Raw genomic sequence first — 26,801 nt, forward strand, 5'->3', positions numbered from 1 at the left:
AAAAATTCTTTTTCTCCTTAGAATCCTTGGTAGTATTCTCCAGTTTTCCTCCTACCTCATTAGACATTCCTTCTCTGTCACTGTTGCTCGATTGTCCTCCTCCCAGCCTCTAAAAGTTGGAGTGCCTGTTCTCAACCCTCTATTACCTCAATTCCCTGGTGATCTCATTCAGTACCAGGGCTTAAGTATCAGCTACATGTGGTTGTCTCAAAATCAATCTCTAGTCAGCCTTCCCCTGAACATACTGCCCATTCAATACCTCCATGTGGATATCTAATAGACACATTGAGATTAACATGTGCCAAATCAAATTCTTGATATTCCTCCCCAGTTGTATTCCTTTCCTAGTGTTTCCCATCTCAGTAAATGGCACTTTCACTCACTCGGTTGCTGACATTCCAAACTTTGGAGTTAGCCTTGATCTCTCTTCTGCTCTCACATCATCCAACCCATCAGTAATTTCTGTTGCCTCTACCTTGAAAATATATCCTGAATCAGGCCACTTCTCGCCTTCTTTAGCACAATGACCATCCATGCATTTCTAGACCTTTTCAAGGGCTTTGTAATTGCTGCTCCTGCTTTCATTTTTGCCTCCCTTCAACCTATTTTCTACACAGCAGAGTTATCCTCTAAAAATAAATCAGATCATGTCACTGCCTTGTTCATAATTTCCAGGTGGCTTTCCATCACACCAAGAAAACAATCCAAAGTTCTTGCTGCCAGACTACGGACTCCACATGAATTGGTCCCTCCAGACTTGCTTTCTACCACTGTCCTCCTTGCTCACTAAGCTTCAGCAATGCTTGCTGACTTCCCTGTGGTTTCTCCAAGGTTCCCAGAATGTTCTTTGCTGCAGGGCCTTTACATTTCACATTTCCTCTGCCTGAAATGTTCATCTTCTCACTTCAGGTCTGCTTGAATATTACCTCCTCAGAGAGTCCTCTGACCACCCCATCTCCCACAGGACCTCTCTTTCAGAAAGTATCCCTTTACTCTATTTTTCTTAGCACCTATTTTTTATTTTCTAAAGATTTTATTATTTATTTATTTTGAGAGAGAGAGAAAAACTGAAAGAGAGAGAAGGCATGCCCGTCAGTTGGGAGGGGGCAGAGGGCGAAGGGCAGCGAAAGGGAAAGAATCTCAAGCGGACTCTGCGCTGAACTCAGAGCCAGAAGTGAGGCTTGATCCCATGACCCTGAGATCATGACCTGAGCCGAAATCAACAGTCAGATGCTTTATCACCTGAGCCCAGGTGCCCCAGCATCTATTTTTTAAAAACCTGTTTACATGTTCTAAAACCTTGTCTTTTATCCTATCCTCTGCCACCCTATTAGGCCCTTTTTATAAGTTACTCCTTTCCATTGTTTTAAATTATTTTTTAAAATTAAAGTAATATCTCACATATATTTAAAAATTAAAACAGTACTATAGTATAATGAAAAAAAGCAGTCCTTCATACTTCCAAGTCCTACATCCCAGGAATAACCATTTTCAGATTTTTAAGCAGTTTCTTGTGATATTTATTTCCATATTCCTAAATAATAACATTATGCAGTTATCTCATGGTTTTTCAGTTTTGAAGTCATTATCTGCCGGCTTCATAGAATGGAAAATGAAGATTTAGCTTCCTATTCCAACTCCCAGTAGATGTTTCACCACCCCCGCCCCTCCACGCCCCAGAGCAGATGTTTCTCTTCCCCTAGGAGAAATTTCTATCACAATTTTATTGGAAAATCTTCCCAATCTCCATCACGATTTTTAGTCAAATCTATATTTTACTTTATATGATTATAGTATATAAATATTATGTATCCCTGAGCCATGCAGTGTACTATGATTACATTTCCCTTCTTGCATAGCATCCTTCCAGAGTTAATTATTGTCCCACTATTTATCTGCTTAGGGTTCTAGGTGTTGATCACCAATTTTTCATTAAACCCACTTATAGAAATGTAAATATTCTTTCAACATGTTCAAACTCTCCATGTAATCCATCAGCTTCTCTTTGTTCTTGGAAACATACTTCTAAAAACTCTCCATTCTTCTGCTGACCCCAGGCTGGTTGTTCTCTAAATCTGGTGCCCTGCTGTAATTCTTGGATTTCTCCCTACCGTCGTCCTAGGGATTCTCTCCACTTCTCTCCTGTGTTGGAACTCTTACTTCCCAATTCCTGTATCTTCTCCTTTCTTATTTTGTTCCCTCATTGTGGTGTCATATATCATCTGACAACTTCCCAAGAAAGGCTGCAAAGGGAAGTATCATTTTTGAGAACTCTAATATCTGAGAATATCCTTATTTGACACTTGCTTGATTGATCATTTGTCAGGTTATAGAATTCTAGGTTGAAAAGTTTTTCTTCAGAATGTGGAAGCTACTGTCTTCTAGTTTCTACTGCTGTTGTTAAGAATTCTGAGGCCATTTTGATTCCTGATCCTTTTTAAGTGACCCTCCCAACCACCCCACCCCCAGCCCAGAAACTTTCTAACTACTCATGTTTATCCTTAAGGTATTGCTATTTCATGATGAAGTGCTTTGGTGTGGTTGCTTTACCATCCATTATATAAATGTATGTCCTTCAGTACGTGGAAATGACCTTGATTAGTTTCTGGATAATTTTATTTCTTCTGCTTTCTCTGTTCTCTATTTCCAAATCTCCTCTAATCTTCTTTTTCTAATTTTCTTTTCTTTTCTTTTCTCCAACTCTGCTTTTTTCTTCTACTTTCTGGGAGATTTATTCATCTTTATTATCTAACCAAAGTATTCAATTTTTTACTTCAGCTCTTATATCTTAATATTTATTCTCATTCTTTATTCATAGCCTCCTGCTCATGTTCTATGGATGCAATATCTTTTCTCTTTTCTCTGAGGATATTAATTATGCTCTTTTTTGAAGCTCACATTTGCTCCCTGTATTATTTTGTATCTTTTTCTTCTGAGTTCTTTTTTGCTTGTTTGATCCTTGTTTCTATCTCATATTAGGGGTATTCCTAAAATGTCTGGTGATCTTTTGGTTGTTCATGTTTAAATATGAGTCTCTAAAATGTTACTGGAAGCTCTGTGTGCCTCCGTGAGGGCTTATTGATTGGTATACTTCTTCATGGGTAGATACAACATGACTATTGCCATTTCACTGCGAGACCCCAATTAGCAGGATCCGTAGGTCTTTTCTTTTCTTTTCAGCCACCTCACTTCTCCAGAGAGAGCACTTCCAATTTCCTAGCTGTTGATATATAAACCTAGTTGTCTGTGTTCTGGGAAGTAAGTAGGTAAAGTGGACCAGGAGGTCTCACTCTTTAAGATACAGACTTTTCATTCCAGCCTTCTCCCACATTCTGCTGTTCTGTACCCTCAGGTCCAAAGCCTCTCACATGCAGTTTTTCTAGAATGTAAATCTTTGGAATCCTGCTAGAATAGTGAGTGAGGGTTGCTTAGAGGTTAGGGAGGGCATCTGAGTATCTATCTGTTCCTTTTACAATCATTCAAACAATCCTATTTTCAGATCCACCCTTCTCTCTTTCAGAAGAATCTCGTGTCTCCAATTCCTGAGCCTTTCCAGTGCTGTGTCACATAATTGGATTTGCTCGTTTTAGGGTTCCACCCCACTCCCCCAATCCTCACAGGCATTAGGTTTCAACATCCTACAGTCTACTAATTACTTCTGAATTATTTTCCAAAATTTGGTCAACATCTCTTTCATCTGGTGTCAACTTCCTCTCCTGTTCTCTTTTCCTTATGGATGTATTCACTTTTTATTAACTTACTATCATTTTAGTGCTGTTTTGAGATGAAACATAGATAAACATATGTATTCAATTCTCTACTTTAACCAAGAGCATTCCTTTTTATCTTTGAATGTCTTTGAGTTTCATTAGATGGCTAGAGGAACTGATAGAATTTAAAACTTCTGTCCCTTTGTTTTCCTTATTGATAATCTTAAGACAATAAAAATATTGAACATTCCATACTGGTTTTCCTTTGATAGTTGTATGTGAACTCTCTCTCTCTCTTTCTTTCTTTTTTTTTTTTTTTGGGTTGGGGGGGTTTACCACATTCTTCCTCTGGATTACAACAAGACCCCTGACAGTGGGACCTGGCCACACTGTCTTGACAGGACTCATATGAAGCTAGTAGGAAGGAAAACTGGTAGCAAGAAGCATGTGAATCTATTTTAACCTAGTTTTAAATGATGATGTTCTGTTCTCTAACATATTAGGTTTCTTTTCTGACTTCTTTCTTCTTTTAAAAAAATATTTCAGGGACGCCTGGGTGGCTCAGTCAGTTAAGAATCTACCTTCAGCTCAGGTCATGATCCCAGGGTCTTAGGATCGAGTGCCACATCGGGCTCCTAGCTCAGCGGGGAGCCTGCTTCTCCCTCTGCCTGCCGCTCCCCCTGCTTGTGCTCTCTCTCTCTCTGTCAAATAAATAAATAAAACCTTAAAAAATATATTTCAATTTTTTTAATGTATGTCTTCTCCCTATGAAGAATTTTCATGGGCCTTCTTTTCTCATTCACATTTCCCATTCAGTTTTACGTTCTATTTTCTCCTCTTATTCACCTGCACCTCTTGTTGCTTCACCTTCTTGACCCTCGTTGTCTCTGTGGACACTCTCCAATAATCTTTGCTCCATTGAAGGAATGCCCATTTGCCCTTTAGAGGCTCTGGCTTTCCTCCTATCCTTGAGAACATTCTTCAAACAATTAAAAGCAAAGTCCACCCATTCTCTGACCCCTTGAAAGAGAATAGGGCTTTCCTGACCTTAATTAGCTTCCTTATTAGACCATTAATTTATCTTTATTCTAATGAGAATTTGTTCTTAAGTTAAATGTGGCTTATTTCTCTAGAATCTGAGAAATTTCAAGTGTCTGGAATGTATGATCAAAATAATAGTGTTTTTCACTTGACATGCTACCACCTCTATTCTTTCTGGCTCATACATCCTATCACTGTTATTGTCTCATTTCCTCTTTTTATAAGAATATTCTGGACTTTGGCATGCTTAACCAGAGAAGGAGACTTAATTATTTACTCTTACAGTTCAATGGTAATTATTTAACTTCTAATGGAAAATCTAATCTACCTCCCTTCCTCCCACCCCAGCTAAAGGAAGTCTGTCCCCAGGCATGTCCTTAGGCAACTTTACTTTTGGAATGATCCCTTTCTATTGCCTAGTAATGACCAATGATTGTTTATGTGCCAAACCAGTGTCTTGTATTTTTCAAGAGTGTGCATTAAAAAACAAACAAACAAACAAACAAGCTCCAACTCTAAGTGGCTTCCTTTTACAACTAATGAGCAGGAAGAGCTTCACATCTAGCTCCTTTTGTCTGAAAAAGAAATTCACTCTTCACTTTTAATCTAGTTTCTCTTGCCAAAGTTACCTCCAGCGGCAGTGAGATTGGCAGCCTCTAGAATGGCCCCCAGTTATCCCCGCCCTCTTGCTTATTCACCCCCTTGTGCAATCCCTTTGCTTTGAATGTGAGCTGGACTTACTGGCTCATTTATAATGAATCGAATTTAGCAGAAGCACTGGGATGTCACTTCTGAGATTAGGCTAAAGACTGGCTTCTATCTTAGACACCCTCTCTTGCACTCTCAGTCTTCTTAACTTGCTTGCTCTGAGGGAAGCCTGCTCCACGTGTAAGTTGTTCTATGGAGAAGTCCTTATTGCAAGGAACTGAGGAAGTCCTCTGACCAATAGCCAGCAAGGTGCTAAGGCTTTCAGCCCAACAGCCATAATAAAATAAATCCTGCTAACAACCACAAAGTGAGCCTGGAAACAAATCCTCCTCTAGTTGAGGCTTTAGGCAAAACTGTACCCCTAATCCCCTGACACCCACCTCACAAGAGGTTTTAAGCCAGAGGTACCTAGCTAAACCACATTCTGACCCACAGAAACTATGAGATAGTACATGTTTGTTATTTGAAACCACTGAATTTGAGGATAATTTATTGTGCAGCAATGGATAACCAATACAGGTCCTTAAGGCCAATTTTTAAGCCTAGTCTATGCTTTTTATATGTTAATTTTTTAATTTTTATTTTATTATGTTATGTTAGTCACCATACAGTACATCATTAGTTTTTGATGTAGTGTTCCATGATTCATTGTTTGCATATAACACCCAGTGCTCCATGCAGTATATGTTAAGTTTTTGTTTATGTCATTCTTTCCTCTGGATGTCAATTTAATTTTTTTTTTTTTTTTGAGAGGGAGAGGGGGAGAGGCAGAGGGAGAGAGAGGATCTTAAGCAAGCTCCACACTCAACGCAGAGCCTGATGTGGGGCTCGATCTCATGACCCTGAGATCATGACCTGAGCCAAAATCAAGAGTCAGATGCTTAACCGACTGAGCCACCCAGGTGCCCCTGGATGTCAATTTAATTACATAAGATTGTCTTTAAATTCTTCTTTGAGAGCAGGAAATGGCAGTTGTCAGTCTTGTTCATAATTGCACAGATAGGGCCTAGCACAGCGCCTGGCCCCTACATAGAGGTTCAGTATATACTTACTGGATTCAACCCTTCTATCTTTTTCTGCTTGTCCTAGTTTATAGGTTACTCCTTACTTTCCATATTGCCATTTCTTTGGTGATTTAAGAGTTAGAAAACCTGCTGGTCTAATTGCCTTGATCTTTCTTTCCTTTAACCTACCATCCCTTCTCTAGAGCTTCACCACTGCTGTCTCATTTGAAGCAAACCTGCATCGCCTCTCTCCTTAGGGTTTCTTCAGTGGAACTGAGTCCATGTGTGCTCTCCCTTCCCCCTCCTGCCTGGCCTGTGAAGCAGCTCACTTTATCAGGGAGGCTGTGCTGCAGTGTGTCTGCCGGAGACACTCAGCTGACCCCCTAAATATCTGGAAAGGTGAGTAGTGTGCTTAGTGTTATTTTAAAAGGAAGTAAGGAGTAAGGAAAGAAAGAGAGAGAGAGAAAGAAAGAAAGAAAGAAAGAAAGAAAGAAAGAAAGAAAGAAAGAAAGAAAGAAAGAAAGAGGGAGGGAGGGAGGAAGGAAGGAAGGAAGGAAGAAAGAAAAGAAAAAAGAAAGAAGAGAAAAGAGAGAAAAAAAGAAAGAAAGAAAAAGAAGAGAAAGAAGAGAGAGAAAGAAAGAGAGAGAGGGAAAGAAAGAAAGAAAGAAAGAAAGAAAGAAAGAAAGAGAAAGAAAGAAAGAAAGAGAAAGAAAGAAAGAAAGAAAGAAAGAAAGAAAGAAAGAAAGAAAGAAAGAAAGAAAGAAAAGGAAAGGAAAGGAAAGGAAGCCTGGAGATGTTGAGTGCTAAGCCTGAGGGTCTCTTTGAAATTTAGAAGCAGAATCACTAGAATTCGGGTTTCCTGAAATAGGAAACATCGAATCATGGAGATTCAAATATGAATCTCCTCCATGCTGTGTGCCCTAAACTGCTTAGCAGTTCAGAAATAAGACTTTATTAGAAAAGAAAATTCAAATCAAAATAAGTCCATTCTAGTTTAAATAAAAACATTGCTGAAATAATCATGCATACATAAGAAAGAAGACCAACACATGTAAATTATCTTATAGTTTAGGTTGACGGAAAGATAAAGCCCTAAAGAGAAATTACTTTTAAAATATATTGTCCCAGGGTTCATAGGTGGCTCAGCCAGTTAAGCGGCTGCCTTTGGCTCAGGTCATGATCTCAGGGTCCTGGGATAGAGCCCCACATCTGGGCTCTCTGCTCAGTGGGGAGTTTGCCTGTCCCTCTGCCCCTCCCTCTCCCCTCCCCCTGCTCATGCTCTGTCTCTCTCTTTCTCAAATAAATAAATATCTTAAAAATAAAATAAAATAAAATATATTGTCCAAATTATTTTCTGAACTTAAGCGGCAAGTGCTCTAAAAGTTTCTTTGGCAAAGATTTAACATCAAAACAAATAAGACATAAATATACAAAGATTCCTAGTCTTAGAAGTTTTAAATGGTAATTTACAACATTGTAGAACTCTGTGCCAGGAAACCGCAGAGATTATGTAGTTCAGTGAATTCATTTTATAGAAAAGGAAGCCAGATGCAGAGAGTTAAGTGACTGCCTAGTTAAGAACACAACCAGGATGTAATTCCAAGTCCCTGACTAATAGTCCCCAACTCTTTGCATGACACCAAGCTGCCTTTCATGTTTTTGTCTGCTTGTCTCGTTTTTGGAAAGAATGTGTGCTCTTTCACTAATGGTGAGGGCTCCATCCTCTGCTTCCTACCTGTTCCTGGGACTGGTTAAACTGCTGTATCAGTTGTGTTTGTGCCAGCATTACTCTTTCTAGCTCATCTGACTTCTGCTGCATTTCCTTCCTCAAGTCCTCTGAAACAGAATCATTACTATCAATTTCCTTCTTCAAGCGGGATTCAAATTCTGCAACCACATTTTTAAGGTTTTCGATTTCTTTCTCCTTTGACTCAGAATCTTCAGTATACCGGATATAAGATTCACGGAGTTTTTCTTCAAGAGTGGTCACTTCCAGCCTTAGATCTCTAGTAGCGCTTGCGATTAAGTCAGATATCTGTAAGATAAATCTTCTATTAATTTGTAGGCAATATCTCTAGGTAACCACAGAGTTCTTAAGGTTCTAAGAGGTTTATTCTAAATAATCAGTGTACACTTCTGATCAAATGAAAACAAATCCTATGATATTATGTAGGCCTTCAAGATTTTCTTTTTAAATGTTAAGACTAGGGGTGCCTGGGTGGCTCAGTCATTAAGTGGCTGCCTTCGGCTCAGGTCATGATTCCAGGGCCTGGGATCGAGCCTCGCATCGGGCTCCCTGCTCGGCGGGAGGCCTGCTTCTCCCTCTCCCACTCCCACTGCTTGTGTTCCCTCTCTTGCTGTGTCTCTCTCTGTCAAATAAATAAATAAAATCTTTAAAATAAATAAATAAATAAATGTTAAGACTAAAATGTATTTTTACCACCTTAAATGGAATTGCATATTAATGACTTGGGCATCCTTGGAAATATATAAATCTCCATGTCTGGACTGAGCTACCAAGGACAGCTCAATCTTGATCCAGGTACCTGTCTGGATTCAGTATGAGGTGGCTTTGGGGCCTAGAAATGCCTGATGTTTGGGGGTGCATATAGGGGAGCACCACAGTTATATTCTACTCATACCATAGCAGTAAGTTTTCATTTGATATGTTTTTTTCTTTCTTATTACAATGACTGGAGGTACCCCAGATACTACAACTTTGAAAGCAGCACTGCCCAACAGATGATAGAGATACTCTGTGATATCCAATATGGTAGCCACTAGCCACATGTGCCTACTGACAGTAGTGTGTCAATAAATGTTTAGCAACTGACTCATATACACACAAAAGCCAGATTTGTATCTAGTCTCCGTGGTGTAAATATTCTCACCCTGGCCGATTCCAAGGTGACATCACCAATTGCTGAGTTGGAAAGAGATGCACTCAATAGGCTCTGGCTTGCCAGGACTGGCTAGTGAGCATTAAAAGTGTGGCTAATGTGACTGATGAACTGAATTTTAAATTTTATTTAATTTTAATTAATTGAAATTAAAGTCACCATACATGGCTAACATATTAGACTGTGCAATTCTAGAGAATACCAGAACACTTTGAAAATATACTGTCTCTGTAGGTGGCACCTCTAGATAAAGAGATGAGAGAATGAGAGATAAAGAGATGAGAGAAGATAAGCAGCTTTTGCTGAGAGTCCTGGGAGTCTTTAGAACGGAAAAGGCTGCTTGTTTTTCTTTCTCCTTAAAAAACAAAACAAAGAAAAGAAAACAAACCAGGAAGAGCAAAACTGCTTCTCATGAAACATACCCTTATTATTTATGCTATGGATATCGTCATATTATAAATATTAGTATAACAAGAAACCAGTCCATGAAGAATCTGGAAAACATTCATAGACCAAAGTTCCAACGATTTTGTGAACTATTACTTAAGAGTTATATATCCAAAATTTGTTTCAAATGTTAAATTTACATTAAGAATAACTTCTGCACGAAATCTATTCACACTTGGTAACTTTAAAAATTAAATTAACATTCCATTATATTCAATTACTCCAGGAAGGAAGAGGCTCATTGCTAGGTCTGAGCAGTAGTTTCCATCATCCAGAGGCGAGTCAACACTGAAACAGACCAGATTATCCTCGGGACAGGAGACTCACATAGCCACAAATACGTTTTGATCTCTTCAAAAAGGGAGTCAGCTTTTAAAAATCAAGAGAATTCATTTACAAAATCTGTTTTTATGACTTACTTTGAAAAACCATAACCCCTGGCAAGTTGGGGTCTGCCTTAAGAGGCCTTTTCTTGGAGCAAACTAGTCTAGGAGAGGTAGAAATTTGGGTGAGCTGAGACTTCAAGCTCCCAGCAAGTGCACCACTGTCCCAATAGAACTTTACTTACAAAACACAAATTCAAAGGTAAAATTACTAAGAATTTCAAGACAACATTTGCAGAGCATTACACCCAAGTAGTATGAAGCCTTTTTGAGTGTGGGACCCTGTGATATCGTACTTGTCACATAATCATGTAGCTGGCCCTGCCTATCATTGACAGTGCTATTGAAAAGTCTGTACCATATCTCCTGTACACCGAAGTAGAGGCCATTAAGTCTCATCTGATACTTAATTTACACAGACTGTTAGTGAGTTTATTCGAAGTATGATTTCCCCACTGAATCTTGGTTAATATACACACACATATACATATACACAAACACAAATATATACGTATACACAAAAACATGCATATATATGACACTCAGGTCTTATAATAACAGGCAACCTAAACAAAACCTTAGATTATGTTTAGGGGGCCCCCAGATGGCTCAGTTGGAAAAGCGTGTGACCTGATCTCGGGGTTGTGAGTTTGAGCCCCATGTTGAGTGTAGAGATTACTTAAAAATGAAATCTTTAAAAAAATTGTGTTTAGGACATACTGTTTCAGAAATTATGGAGGTAGATTACATTTTTAAAATATTTCCCTTCATTCAAAAAATATCTAGAATTGGAAATACTTGTAATTAAAGGAGATAGGCTTTAGTTGTTGGTAAAATATCTAACCATGCTAATTATTAGTTATATAATTTATGCTCTTTTATTTTTATTTATTTATTTTAAAGATTTTATTTATTTGAGAGAGGGAGCATGAGGGTGGTGGAGGCATAGAGGGGGAGGGAGAAACATTGAGAACTGAGCCAAACCTGGGGCTGGATCCCGGGACCCCAAGATCATGACCTGAGCTGAAGTCAGATGCTTAACTGACTGAGCCACCCAAATGCCCCTAATTATGCTGTTTTAAAAAATAGGTTTATTTTGGGGCACCTGAGTGTCTCCGTCAGTTAAGCGTCTGACTTCTGGCTCAGGTCATGATCCCAGGGTCCTGGGATCCAGCCCCTAGTGTTATCGGGCTCCCTGCTCAGTGGGGAGCCTTCTTCTCCCCCCAAACCCCCATTCGTGCTCTCTCTCTCTCTCTCTCTCTCTCTCTCACTCTTTCTCTCTTAAATAAATAAAATCTTTTAAAAAAGTTTATTTTAGTAGAAAAAAATTCCATACATAGCTGTATTGTATGCTTATATGATTTATCTCAGCTATTAATTCTGGAAATGATCTAAACCACTCCACCCATGTCGCTAAAACCAACGCACAATGACCCTGAGGAAAGCTGCTTGAGTTAAAAATACTGTACAGTGTTCTTAGAAGGAAATAACCAACATCTATAGTTTCAAACCCATTAAATAATAAGGAACATCATGATGACAGACCTTCGTTTGTAGTTCCTCTTGTTCTTTCTTATACTTTTGGATTATTTCTTGGTGTTTTTCCTTTTCAATATCAAGTTCTAGTTTAGCTTCTTCCTTAAAAAGCAGAGCTTGCTCCTCAAATTCAACTAAATGTCGGGCTCTTTCCTTGGCCAGCTCAGCTTCAATCTAGAAAATAGCATTTAACACACATACAAAGCCATTTGACTTTAAGATGAGTAAATTAAGCTTATTTTCAGACTCTAATTTTTTAAAAAATTAATTCTAATATTTATTTTTTAATGAATCTAACTTTTTAATTCTAATGTTTAAAAATAATCTGACTCAGAACTTAGGCCAGAAAAATTGACCTTGGGTCAAATATTTCAAGATCTTCTAAGACCTTCTAAGACTTGTAAAATGAGTAGAGAAGTTAGGACAATATCTTACGACAGTTTTCAGAAATATTAAAAGCTTAATCTTCTGTATATGTGTATTATAAACTCAGTCCCTCCCAGAAACCCTATAAGAAAAAAATAAAAAAGATTTTGAGGCCTTTAGACTACGTTCTGTTGAAAGCTCAGAGGGGATACAAAGTACAAATGTTGATTTTTTTTTTAATGGTCTTTTCTTGATGGAGATCCCAGAAAGTTTTGGAGTCACAGATTATCATTTTAATGTGATTGAGGCCAGAAGGATGATTAAGGAAAACACAGTCAAGTCAGTGATGCCTGTATCCATGTTGTACTTATATAGAACCACAGCACTGCAAGGGACCTTAGAAATCCCCTGGTTCCATTTCTCAAGCTTCCATGAATTGTGGAAAGAATAAGCAAGGGCTTTGGATTCAGAGGAAGCTGAGTTTAAATTCTGGCTCTAAACCCTGGCTCTGCCACATTCTAGCTGTATAATCTTAAATTGTGACTGTAACCTCTCCTGGTGGGGTTACAACTAGTTGCCTTGGGAGTTGTTATGAGGATAAATGGGACAAAACATATGTATAAAGCTCTAGCACGAGCAGAGATTCAACAGTCAGTGGAGATTACTTCTATGCTCTGACTCTTCAGTCTCTACCACAGAATCTGCACCAAACGATTGTCTGCCCTGTGCCTCAACACCACTAGAAACCATAACTCACTCCTTCCCAGCAAGCATTTCCATTTTCAGACAGCACTAAGCATTAGGCAGTTTTTCCTTTAGTTGAGCCAACATCTCTCTCCCTGTGGTTTTTAACCATTGGTTTTGGCTCTGCCTACTAGAGCAAGAGAGAGAACAAATCTATGAGTACTGGAGTCATTCAGGCCTGATTCATCTAGTGAGATTAGAGAATCTCAGTGACAGGCTGGCTCTAGATTTACATTGTGCCATGATTATAAATTCTTAGAGGGAGTAAATGCCAGATAACTTGGGAGAAAAACTGTCAAACTTGACTTACTGTGACTCTGTGATTCAGATCACTCTGAGAGGAGGAAAGAGGTCAACATGAATTTCTCAGGTAAACACTGAAACCAGGGTACCAGGAAACAGAAAATTTGCCAAGAAAGTTTACATAAAGTCCTTTAAATTAAATAAAATACAGATAAATGACTAGCCCCAGTGTGGGGTCAGTCGAGTTTGTTGCACTGGTTATAGGACTAAGCATTTCCTCCAAGGCAAAACAATTACGTTTATACTCAATGCAAGGAGTTATTTTGGCTCTCTCAAAATAAGTTTCTGGATTGTTTGAGAGAAAGGATGCTAAGGATCATTTAGGAACATGATAGCATTGCTCAAATGTATTGTTCTCAGACTCCTAAAGGCAAGGGAAGCCTCAGGGGCACTCAGGAAAAAACAAAAAAACCCCAAAAAACAGATGTTCTTCTGAATTCCAGGTACTTACATCTACCCATCCCTGCTAGCCATTGAGATATACCATAGGTGTCTCAAATAAACTGTCTGAACCAGAAACCTAGATACAATCCCCTCCCCACCTGTTCCTTCCCCAGTCAAGACACAGTAACCACAATCCATCTAGTTATTCAGGTCAGCAACTGGGACATCATTTTTACCCTTCACACCTAATCCAACACCAAGTTCTATTCACTTTGCCTCCCAAAGATGCCTTGAATCCTTTAATTTCTTTTCATTGCTTGAATTAAGAGAATAAGAATATATGCAGACTAGATGGGACAGGACAAACTGTAAATTAGATGACAGAAAGACTTTAGAAGGACTTAAAAAAATTTTTTTTAAATTTATTACGGGGAAGAGGCCATTTAGGAAATCAGTGGAGTCCCTAGAAGAGGATGAAACACAGAAGGTATTCAGGGAAGAAAAGGAGGTAGCTGATGGACTGAACGAGTCAAGTAGCAAGTCAGGTAGCAAGTCCTTCTTGTCCCCAAACTATTCCTTGGAACGAACTACTGTAGGTAAAGAGAAAAAAAGGAAGGAAAAGGAAGGGGACACCTGGGTGGCTCAGTCGGTTAAGCATCTGCCTTTGGCTCAGGGCATGATCCCAGGGTCTTGGAATCGAGCCCCGCGTGGGGCTCCCTGCTCAGCAGGGAGCCTGCTTCTCCCTCTGCCTGCTGCTCCCCCTGCTTGTGCACATGCATGCTCTCTCTCTCTCTCTCTGACAAATAAATAAATAAAATTTTAAAAATAAAAAGGAATAGAAGGAAGGTGGGAAAGAAAAAGCATGTAAATAGAAGAGAGAAGAGTGATTTACTATTACTGAGTTGGTTTTTAGTGTGCACAACCAGAGAAAGAGAAGCAAAGTAACGAGCTTCAGGTGGGATTTGTAAATATTTAAGGAAGCTGCAACGGATGCCAAGGGCCACCTAAATGTGTTGACACTGTAGCATAGAAAGATGATACCACTAGTTCCTTCATAATCTGAATAGATTGAACAAAATGATGAGCCAACGAACACAGTGATTTTTTTTAAGCCAGTATATTATTTGTCATTGAGAAGATGAATTCACGCCAAATTATTGTGTTTATGTTTTTTGTATGTTGATATAAACTCTTTAAACTATCTTAGATAGGGGCACCTGGGTGGCTCAGTTGGTTAAGTGTCTGCCTTCAGCTCCGGTCATGATCCTGGGGTCCTGGTATGGAGCTGGGCTCCCTGCTCAGCAGGGAGCCTGCTTCTCCCTCTCCCTCTGCCCCTCCCCCTGCTCCTGCTCTTTCTCGCTCGCTCACTCTCTCAAAGAAATAAATAAAACCTTGAAAAAAATAAAATAAAATACCTTAGATAAAAAAATAAAATATCTTAGATGGCAGAACTTATGTTTATGCAAAATAAATTAATTTGGTGATGGTGCTTATATAAAATATGAACCACTTTATATAATAACTAATAGTAATTTTAATAATCATGGGGAAATTCTGATTTCTAAAACCAAAGCATGAATAATATATGAGCTTAGGAGTTACACAAAGTAAAATAAATTGTTATCTCTGTACACATTTCAGTGTACAAAAAAAAATTTTTTTTGCTTTTTATTTATCCATATCTCCCATTACTTCAAACTCCCTCCTTGGTGAAGGCTTCCTGATGACTCTAGAGCACTCTGAGTATGTTGTTTTTAATTCCCTTTGTATTTGTATTGAAATGCATAATTAGTATTTTATAACACCTGTGTCTAATACTGATGTGCAAAATTCTGTCTTTTCACTATTTTCCAAGTGAGATATTTGTGGTTGATTCTGTGATAATTTTCTGTCTTGGAGCCAAACAGCATGTTGTAACATAATCATTCATTTATGACAATCCCTATAAAAGCAAGGGAATTTCAGATGTCGAAGTAGTAATTAGGTCATTTGTTTATATTTGATGTACGTATATAATTTTAAAAAATATTATCTCCTAAAATAATTTATTTTACTGTTTTCCAAAAGTTAAAAAAATGCTGGTTGAAAACTAATACTTCAGATTATTTATGAATTAACTGCTGAATAATATATTGTAAAAGTAGATGATTATTCAAATACATAAACTTTGCAGTAAAAAAAACAATGCTAAGGGATCAGAATATGTATTGAAGTCCTGCCAAGAACTGTGTAAACTCAGTATGAAAGGAGAGAATATTCACTTGGTACCAATACAAGGTAGGATGGCATGGTACAGAACACATTTTATATATTAACTCATTTAATTCTTATAACATATAATAATAATAAAATAATAATTATTATTATTCACACTGGATTATGAAATAGGCTCAGAGAGGTTAAGTACCTTCACCAAGATCACAGAGGTACTATGAGATGGAGGGGGTGTGCACACTTAGATGTTTCTGGTAACATCTCAGTGTTTCATCTCAGTGGCTCAGCATGTTTCATTTTTCCATGTAGCCTGTCTCCTCATACATCTACATAGCATAGTGATTAAGGGCATGGACTTGGTATTTACTTAGTTTCAAAATATTTGGGGATCTTTCCAGATAACTTTTTGTTAATAAATTCTATTTTAATTTCACTGTGGTCAGAAAAAATACTTTGTATGTCTTGAATCCTTTCAAATTTATTGAGTTACTTATGCTCCAGAATATGATCTATTTTAGTAAATGTCCCATGTGCACTTGAGAAGAATGTTTATTCTGCTGCTAAATGGAGAATTTTATAAATATCAATTAGGTCATGTTAGTTAATAGTGTTGTCCAATATATTTCTTAAAAATAAGTTGTTCTAAAAAACTATTATTTTCCACAGAATATATCTCTACTAATTTTCTAGGTATTTTTCTATCAATTATTATTGAGAAAGGGCTATTATTGACATCTCTTACTCTAATTATGGATTTGTCTATTTCTCCTTGCTGGTCTATCAATTTTAAAACCCTGTTATTAGGTGAATAAACATTTAGGATTATTTATGTCCTCTTGGTGAACTGATCCCTTAAACATTATGAAATAAATGATGTTCATTACCCCTGCTAATATTCTAAATATTCTGATCTTTGTTTTGAAATTTACCTTTCTTTTTAAAAATTTATTTATTAATTTATTTGAGAGAGACAGAGAGAGAGAGAGAGCGCTGGGGGGGGGGTAGGGTCAGAGGGAGAGAGAGACTGAGAATCCTCCAGTAGACTCTGTGCTGAGCGGAGCCTGACACGCGGCTCAATCCCAGGACCCTGAGATCACGACCTGAGCGGAAATCAAGAGTCAGCTGCCCAACCGACTGAGCCACCCAGGCGCCCCAAAATTTACTTTTCTAATAGTAACTAGTTCCTCTTTCCTTTGATTTGTGTTAGCATATACTTTGTGTTATGCATCCTTTATTTTTAACCTATTTGTTAAAATATTTCTTTAAAGTGTATTTTTTTGTAGGGAACATATAGTAGAATCTTGCATTTTTATCCAACATGACAACCTCTGTCATTTAATGGGGATATTTAGGCCAGGGCTTGGCAAATTATGGCCCACAGACTAAATTCAGCCATGCCCATTCATTTGCTTATTGTCTATGGCTGATTTTAAGCTATGCTGTGCAGAGCTGAGTGGTTCCAAAAGAGACTCAGTGTCCCCACAGAGCAAAAATATTTACTAACTGATCCTTTATAGAAAAAGTATGCTGACCCCTGGTTTAGATGATTTACATTTAATTAGATTATTGATTGATATGATTAGCTTTAAAGCTATCTTGCTGTATGTTTTCTATTTGGTCCATCTCATCTTTTTTCCTCTTCCTCTTTTTTTTTGTCTTCTTCTGAACTGAGTTTTTTTTTTAAAAATTCAATTTTATTTCCTTTGCTGGCTTGTTAGCTATAATTCTTTTTCTATTTTTGTGGTTGCTTTAGAATTTATAAACTACATCTTTAACTTAATGCAGTCTGTGATAGATCACTTCATGTATAGGAATCTCATAATAGTATACTTCTAATTTTCCCTTAGACACTGCTATTTTTGTAATATATTTTGCTTCTATGTTATAAATCTCATATTAGGTTGTTAATATTTTTGTTTCAATAGTTAACTATATTTTAAAGAAATTCAAATATTTAAATGACTCATACGTTTTTCCACATTTTTGCCATCTCTGATGTCCTACATTCCTTTGTATAAATCCATATTTTCATGTGGTGTAATTTTTCTTCTGACTAAAGAACTTCTTTTAACATTTCTCACAGTGTGGATGTGCTGGTGATATATTTGCTCAGCTTTTTCATCTCTGAAAAAATCTTTCTTTCACCCTTATATTTGAAAGATATTTTCACTTTGTGTGGATTTCTAGATTGGCAGCTTGCACTCCCAGTCCCCTCATTCTTTCAGTACTTTTAGTCCCACATTCTTCTTGCTTATATTGTCTTTTTTTTCTAGAGAAAAAGAGAGGGGGGGGAGGGGCAGAGAGAGAGAGAGAATCTTAAGCAGGCTCCACACGCAGCATGGAGCCCAATGCGGGGCTTAATCTCACAACCCTGAAATAATGACCTGAGCCAAAGTTAAGAGTTGGACACTTAACTGACTCACCCAGGTGCCCCACTTATACGGTCTTTGATGAAAAATCTGCTGTCATCCTTATCTTTGTTCCTCTTTATATGTCTGTTATCTTCTGGTTGCTTTTAAGATTTTCTTTCTATCACTATTTTTGAGCAATTAGATTAGAATGCTCCTTGGTGTGCTTGAGGTTTGTTGAGCTTCTTGAATGTGTGGTTTATAGTTTTCATTAAATCTTAATTTTTTTCAGCCATTATTTCTTCAAATATTTTTTCTGTCCTTTCTTCTCTCTCCTGTCCTTTGGGGATTCTAATTAGGCATATATTAGTCCACTTGAATTTGTCTCATAGCTCACTGATGTTCTTGTTTGTTTTGAGTCTCCTATTTTTATTTCATTTGGATTATTTCAGTTGTGTGTCTTCAAGTTCACTAAACTTTTCTTCTGGAATGTCTAATCTGCCACTAATCCCATCCAGTGTACTTTTTATCTTAGATATTGTACTTTTCATCTCAGAAGTTCACTTTAGATCTTTTTTATATAATCCATATCTCTACTTAACATGCTCACCTCTTTCTCTAGTTTTTGGGCAAATGGAATACAGTTATCGCAACTGTTTTAACGTCTTTGTCTGCTAATTCTAATATCTGTGCCTTTCTGAGTCAGTTTTTATTCATTGATTTTTCTCTCATCATGAGCCTTGTTTTCCTTTTCCTTTTGGATGGCAAGTTTTGATTGAATGCCAGGCATTGTAAATTTTACCTTGTTAGATGCTGGATATTTTTATATTCCTATGAGTATTATTGAACTCTCTTCTGGGATGTTGTTAAGTTTCTTTGAATCAGCTTGATTTTTATAGTTCTTCCTTTTAAAATTTGTTAGGCAGAATCAGCTCAGCATTTAGTCTAGCGCTAATGTTTTCCTACTACTGATGCAAGAACCTTCTGAGAAGTATCTACCCAGTGCCCTGTGAATTATAGGTCTTCCAGTCTGGCCTTGTGTGAGCATATGGTATTCCTCTCTAGTCCTTTCAGATGGGTCTTTCCCTGCCTTTGGGTAGTTTCCCCACACATATGCACTGACCATACATATACTTAATGGGGACTCTTTGTAGATCTCCAGCATTCTTTCTGTGTGCAGCTCTCCCCTGAGAACACCATCCTGTGAATTGTAGCTATCTTGATCTCTCTGGTCTCCTTAACTCAAAGAACCTGCCAAACTACCTAGATTCACACTTCCTGCACTGTGGCCTTAAATTTATTTCAAGGAACTAAGTTTGGGCAATCACAGAGTTTACCCCATTTGTCTCCTATCTCTAAGAATCATTATCCTTCGTAGTCTGATATCTAGTGTCTGGAAACCATTGTTTTCTATCTTTTCTCCAGTGGCTTAGTTAGTTAGGAGAGAGGGTAAATCTGGCTCCTATTCGTCCATCTAGGCCAAATGCAGAAGTTTTGGATTTTGTAGTTAGCTCTCCTTCTTTTTCCAGGTTTGTATCAGTTGTTATTTCCTGGCTATATAACTTTCACAATTTACCTAACTTCTCTGAGCCTTATTTTTTTCCATGTGCAAATGGGAATAATAATTTTATAATAATTAAAATTACATTTATGGAAAGCATTAAGCACAAGGCCTGGTATATAATAAACACTAATAATGGAGACTATTCTTATTATCTTGATTAAGGGTTTAAATCAGATGATATTTGCAGGCTATTCTAGATCTAAAATGTTGTGATTTTATTAGTTCAATTTTGAAAATTACATTATAATTTTATAAATTAAAGTGTGCTCTCAATATTCTTTTTAGCCATTCATTTATATGCATAAATGAAAATTTATATTTTATGACAAGTTCATCCCTGTCAAATTCTGTTATTTTACAAGTTATCCTTCTAAATTCCATTAATAGTACACTTAAACACATTAGGAATTATTCAGCCATTTGGCTCTTCTATTTTGAAGAAGAATTTTAGATGTTCTGTTTGCTTCCCTTTGGTGCTGGAATTGACTATTTCTTGAGGTAAACTCCAACTACCCTCGCCCCCCTGCATTTTCACTATTAATCCAGTTGCTCAGCCAGGAAGTAATGTTCAGTTTGTTTGTTTGTTTTAACTATTGGTTTTTAAACGTTCTATGTACTATTTAAAATGAGGTCAATAGTAGTACAATTCTAAAATGTTCCTAAATAGGATATCTTAATAATAATCTAACAAAATATTTGGTTGGAATTTGTTTATCACACTACCAAGTAATAGTCAACACATGACTATCACTTAATGTCAGCAGTCTGGCTATGGGAAATTCTATAATTACAAAAATTTTAACTGAAAAGCAACAACATGTGTATTTGGGACCAATTTTAAATGTTCAGTATGCACATTATTTTTTTCACATCAAAGGAATACTTGAAATAAATAAAAATCCATGGCAATTAGTAAATATGCAGTTTATTTTAAAATGTGCCATCCTTGTTGCATAGCAACTATTGATTCTATTATGTGCTTTTTACATACTTTAAAATAATTAAGTACGGGCACAAATTGCTATCTACTTTTTTTGAATGTTAAAAGCATTTAAGTTATGAAGTTTATTCTAATATGTGTATTATATATTTGTAAAGGGAACATTTCATTCCTACACAAAGGCACAGTGACCCAAGAAAGAGATGACAATATCATATTAGTGATTTTCCTTTCTCATGAGAGGACTTTTAGGGAACTTTTTATTCATAGTCTCAATAACTAGCACAGCCAAGACATAATTATCATTCCTTGGCTTTACTGGTCTGGATCTTGATTTACTGCTAAGCTAAATGATAAGATTTATTAACAAGAAGTCATATCCTCTCAACAAAATGAAATGCCCATTTATATCATAGAAAATTATACATGCCAAAATACATCTATGATATAATTAATTTATTAGAATGATATCATGGTCTTAGCAAGAACTTAGAAAATCTTACTTAGGTTTATTTTCATCATCAAATTAACAGCATGAAGCAAGACCATAATGCTTTTATATGATCAAATGCTAACATTAACTTGGTCCACTTGCTGTGTTAGCACCTCACAGACAGGGTACAGTAAGCAGCAGTAATAGAGTAAATTGTAAATGCAGAGACTTTTCCAGTAGATTGTATCTGAAAGTCCTTCATGGGGTGTGACCATGAAGATAAAGAACTTCTACACAGCAAAGGCAGGAAAGTTCACTCTACCAGTCTAAGAGGAGCTCAGGTGTTTGAAGGAAGGGAAGAATCTGTGAATCTCCATTCACATTAATTCCATCAGTGAAATTTCTGCATCAAAAGATGAAATGTTTACAATATCTCTTCATACATACTTCCAAATTGCTCTCCAAAGGGTTGTTGTAACTTCCAGCCCCTTAAAGAGTGAGTATGAAAGATTATTTCACAAGAACTTACCACAATGCCAAAACCACTCTGTTAACTGGATGGGTTAAAAAAATAATCTCATTGTTTTAATTTGCACTTTTTGGATTGCTGGTTAGGTTGATCATCTTTTTTGTATTTTCAAACATGGATTGGTAAGGATGGAGGAAGTGAATAAGAATAGACTAGCCAAGTGAATACCCCAAAGCTAATAAAAATTAGAAAGAATTAAAGAAATGCAGGCTTTAGAGAAGAAGGAAAAGAAAAAGTCCATACTTCAAAATAAAACAAAATAAGAATGAACCACTTAGAGCAACTTCAGTCTGTATTCTCAATGTTTAATTGTTGCCTCTATGGAACTGTTGTTATAGTGATCATTTCTCTTACATACTGAATGTGCTATCCCTGAGGGACAAGGAAAGTGGGATTGCTTTATAGAGAGCCAGTAATGCCTGAGTATGGCCAACTGAGTAAAGAATGGAAATGAAAGTGAAAAATTTAGAACTGACCTGAGCCAGCAACAGTATCTAAAGGGTTTCAATTTGGTGGATGGTAGGGTGGAAGAGTCCAGGTGATGTTAGTTTGACATGGCCACTGCTTGTTGCTTGAGGTTACAAGTTATAGGGTCTAGTCATCATGGAGAAGAATCTGATAATAACCAAACAGGTTGTCAGGACTTTAGTCAAGCAATCTGAATTTCAGTAGCCAGCTCCACCTCTAGATGCAAATTTACAATGTTAACAGAAAACCAAGGATGAAGGCTAGTGCTAGGGCAGGCATCAGCTGGGCAAGAGAAAGAGTTGGAAAGGCTTCAGGGAATTGTTCAGGATGAGGCCCAGGGATCAATCAAGGAGTATCAGAAGTTTATGACAGGGAAATGATGGGTTGCAGCCTCAATGACTAGAGATGTACAAGGCCCGAGAAGGTAGGGACCAATAATTTTGAGAATATTATTTGTATCCTTTAAAATTATGCAAGTAATACATCTTTATTATTGAAACTTTGAAAGATTTAGAAAAATCCAAAGACAAAAATTAATGCATTTTTCAGTACTGTAAGAGAAAATATTTTCTTTGTAAACAGTGAGCTAAATACTTATTCATTTTACTTTGCCAAAAGTTCATAACTGAGTAATTTTGTCATTTTACATTCTCTTGTAGTATCTTCTTAAAAGCAGAAAAATTGTGAGAATAAATAAATATTCCCCTGCTTTTAAGGATGTAGTCAAATGCGGATTCTGTCCCTTTACAGGAAAAAGGTAAATACTTAAAAATAAAACCTATACTTTTACATGACAACTAAGGGCTATCTTAATTTTACAAGATTTTAAATTCTGTTCTTATCTTTTTATTTCCCATTATGTTGTATAATATTTTGGAAAAGACACACACTATAAGCATGTTTGGTCTAGGAAATTCCAGAAGGAATCAAAATGTGCATAGAAGCCAAGATATCTGGAATAGTCTCCTGGCAAACAGATATAATTTTTTTTTAAGATTTTATTTATTTATTTGACAGAGAGAGTGAGTGAGCACAAGCAGGGAGAGCGGCAGGCAGAGGGAGAGGGAGAAGCAGGCTCCTGGCTGAGCAGGGAGCCCAATGTGGGGCCCAATCCCAGGACCCTGGGATCATGACCTGAGCTGAAGGCAGACGCTTAACCGACTGAGCCACCCAGGCGCCCCAAACAGATAGAATTTTTAAAAAGCAAATAAGACACATGCTGATGAAAGCTACATTATCATTACCTTCTCTCTCCAGTTATCATCGTTCAGCAGCTTCTGTCTAAGGGTTTCCTGCAGCTGTTCGATGCTTTTCTGATGTGAAATCAGCATTAATTCCCTGAAAACCATAAACCCAACAAATGAGTCAAGACCCTGATACTCTTCCTAAATTGCAGTTCCTGGCTCAGAGAATAGTATTTCACAACTTAGTCTGTTTCTTCTCTTTAGCAATATATATACTGCCACTAGATACTACTTTTACCATTAACAGCAATTTACAAACACTACATACAAGGTAAGTATTACTTTTGCATGAAATAGTAACAACATATGTGGAGTCATAAATATCATAAAACATTACACATTATGGTTCCAAAGTTTATGACTAAATTCTAACACTAGACAATATTTTTTTCCTAAAAAAAGGGAAAATATGTTGGGATATGCCATAAAATCAACACGTTTGTGGTTCTTGCTAGATTTATTTTTCTTTTACTTGTCTCAAGTACTGATAGGAACAAACCAAATTAAGTAGAAGGTAATGTCTCAAGTATGGTATAGTACAAAACATATTAGAAAATTGAAAAGAAAACACAAAGAACATTTTAATAGTTTAATCCACATAAATGGATCTTAAAGTTTAGTTTGTAATCCTCTGGGTGGAGGTAAGTGCAGAAGATTCGTAACAGCATCTCAAAGGGGTACTGAAATTAAGCCTTTGAATATCACAAGTAGTGGCAAAAGCACACTTGTTGATCAGGGCTCCTTCCCTCTTCCGTAATCACCACGTCCTTCCTTAGTTTCTGTGTAGGTAATTCTTCTACATTGCTTATTCCTCTTTCTAATCTCTTGTTTTCTATCACCACCCTGTTCCTTTTAGCTTGGAGTCCTTTCTCAAAATTGTGGCTTTCAATTATAATTGCCTGTTAGACATCTCCACCCTAAAGAACCATTAATACCAGATCTATTAAAAAACAAATTCACTATCATCTTCTGCAATCTTGCTTTTCCTTTTGACTTCTGAAAATCTTCAAGAGTCAAAATCTTTGGTTTGAAATCCCTGAGTTTTCTCTGACTCTTTCTTCTCCTTGTCCTACCACATCCATTCAATACCAAATTCTATTATTTTGCTTCCTGAGTGAACTCCAAATTATTTCCTCTCTTCCTTTCCCTCTACCAACAGCCTTGTTAAGGCTCTTGACTTTTTCTCCCACCTATAGTATTAAAATAGACTCTCAATCTATCTCTTGATTTCTTTTCTAGTCTCACTCTTAAAATATTATTAAATATTTTTTTACCATAATAAAAATAATGCCTACATTTCTAGGCTAGAAAAATTTAAGGACACAAGCATAAGAAGACATGTTGGACTTGGTAACCAGGATTATAAATATCATTTGAGGGAAACTTATTAAAAAAAATAAAACTCCCCAGACTTCTCTTCCAGAAGTGTATTGGACTGGGTACTTTGACAACTCTCCTACTGAAAATAAGTAAACATTTTTTTAACTTATAAAAAAAGTCTTAAAATTCATCAGTGAGCTGGACAAAAAGTGGGAAGGATGCAGAGAACAAAACTCAAGTGAAAGAACAGGAAAAAGATATGAGTGGAAAACTACTGAAATCTGAATAAGGTCTGTAGTTTAGTTAATTGTATTATACCAATGTTAATTTCTTAGTTTTTACAGATGTGTCATTGTTATTAAAAATGGGCCAAAGAGGAACATAAACTCTCTTTACTGTCTTTGTAACTTTTCTGTAATTATTTCAAACTAAATCTTTAAAAAAGTGAAGTAAAAGGAAGAACCCACAACAATAAGTGGAGCATTGAAACCAATTCTCACCTTGAAGGTACCTTCCAAATCTGATGAACTTGACCTTTAAATTTCATAGCCATGAAGGGCTCGGGAGAGAGAGTCTAAAAGGAAACTCACCTGCATGAAGCTGCATCTCAAAGAGCTGCACATGCAGTAAATGTGTGAAATTCACACCTAGTATGTGTAAAATTCAAATAACACCTCTCAAGGTACAAAAGAAAATTACTGGTTTTGCACTTTGGTGCTATGTAGAGGGAAAAATATAAATATAAATCTCTCACAGGAATTTGTAAACACTAATGCAGATTTTTATTGTGAATTCATACAACCTGAGTGGTTCGAAGAGCTTCATGTTGAAAAGATATCTTAAAGTGGTAATAGGTTAACTTTATCTCCAGATGCCTGGTAGAAAAAACAATATTTTGGGGAGCAACCTATCTTCAACCTGGGACTCAAAGATTTTCTACAGATAAAAAGTCAAGACCTATGATATCCTGATTTTTTAAAAATCAGAAAACTATAAAAGAAAAAAGAAAGCCATAATGCAGCAACCCAAGGTCAAGCAGACAAATAATTCAGTAAGAATATAGAGGATTTTAACAATGCGACTGATTTAAGGTTCATGTATAGAACCCTGTACCCACTTAGTAGAAAAACACACAATTATTTTCCAGCTCACATGAAATGGACATCCTAGGCCAGAAAGGAAATTACAAACAATTGTTGTCTGATTAACCTGTATGGTCCAACATGGCAGCCACTAACCATATGTAGCTTCTAAGCACTTAAAGTGTAACTGGTTCAAATTAGGATGTGCCTAAATCTAAAATGCACACCAGATTTGAAAACTTAGTACCTCCCCAAAATCTAAAATATCTGTGATAATTTTTAAAGATGATTATATATTTAAATAATTTGTATATATGGAGTTAAGTAAAATATATTACACATTTTACCTGTTTATTTTTCTCTTTTAATGTGGCAATTGAAAAATTTAAAATTACATATGCGTTTCACATTATACTACTGAACAGCACTGTTAGAGTCCATAGTCTCAGAAAACAAACGTCTATAACAAAAGATATGTAAAATATCTCCACGTATTTGGAAATTAAAAAAATGTATTTCTAAGTCATGGGTCAAGTAAAAAATCATAATTGATATTTAAAAATACTTAGAATTGAACAATAATGAAATTGCTACATATCAAAACTTACATAATACAGTTAAAGCAGAAAGGATAAATCAATTGTGGTACAGTTTAGAATACAACACAGATAAAGAAATGAAAGCTTTTCAGCTACATGCACCATAATGGACAAATCCCAGAAACATAATCTTGAGCACAAAGAAAAAAAACATTGGGTAACACTTAAGAGTATGATTTTATTTCTATGAAGATAAAATATATGCAAACTCTAACTTTTTTAAGGAATGTAAACCACTTGGTAAGATTATAAAGTGAAGCAAAGAAACATCAGGTGTTATCTATAGGTTTTAATAGATGCTCTTTATCCATTTGAGGAAGTTCCCTCCTATTCCTAGTTTGCTGAGAACCACAAAATGCAAGTTGGTGGTTTCCTCTGTGGAATGAGGCACTGTGGTGGAACTGGGGAGAAACACAAAGGGACTTCAAAGCTAATGGTAAGGTTCTTTTTCCTAAACTGAGTGGTTGACACATAGATGTTCACTGTATTGTACTACTTTATACTTTACACCTATGTTCAGCTTCTATGTATCTA

General features: G+C 36.6%; 1 protein-coding gene across 8 annotated transcripts in view; it reads right to left on the minus strand.

The window, feature by feature from the left end:
- LEKR1 (leucine, glutamate and lysine rich 1) overlaps positions 1-26,801 on the minus strand; it is a 209,987-nt gene that overhangs the window by 35,519 nt on the left and 147,667 nt on the right. For 7 of the 8 annotated variants that reach the window (XM_032408368.1, XM_032408375.1, XM_032408369.1 and 4 more), the window contains 3 exons: positions 23,267-23,360; positions 11,739-11,903; positions 7,812-8,498 (listed from right to left, as the gene is read on the minus strand). In XM_032408368.1, the coding sequence (XP_032264259.1) occupies positions 8,166-8,498; positions 11,739-11,903; positions 23,267-23,360 (592 nt within the window). In that variant the 3' untranslated portion in view covers positions 7,812-8,165. Of the gene's footprint in view, positions 1-7,811; positions 8,499-11,738; positions 11,904-23,266; positions 23,361-26,801 lie in introns of those variants that run through there. The other variant, XM_032408367.1, reaches the window with a different exon arrangement.

Source organism: Phoca vitulina, unplaced genomic scaffold, assembly GCF_004348235.1.
Source record: "Phoca vitulina isolate PV1807 unplaced genomic scaffold, GSC_HSeal_1.0 scaffold10, whole genome shotgun sequence".
In the NCBI taxonomy this organism is placed as follows: Eukaryota; Metazoa; Chordata; class Mammalia; order Carnivora; family Phocidae; genus Phoca; species Phoca vitulina.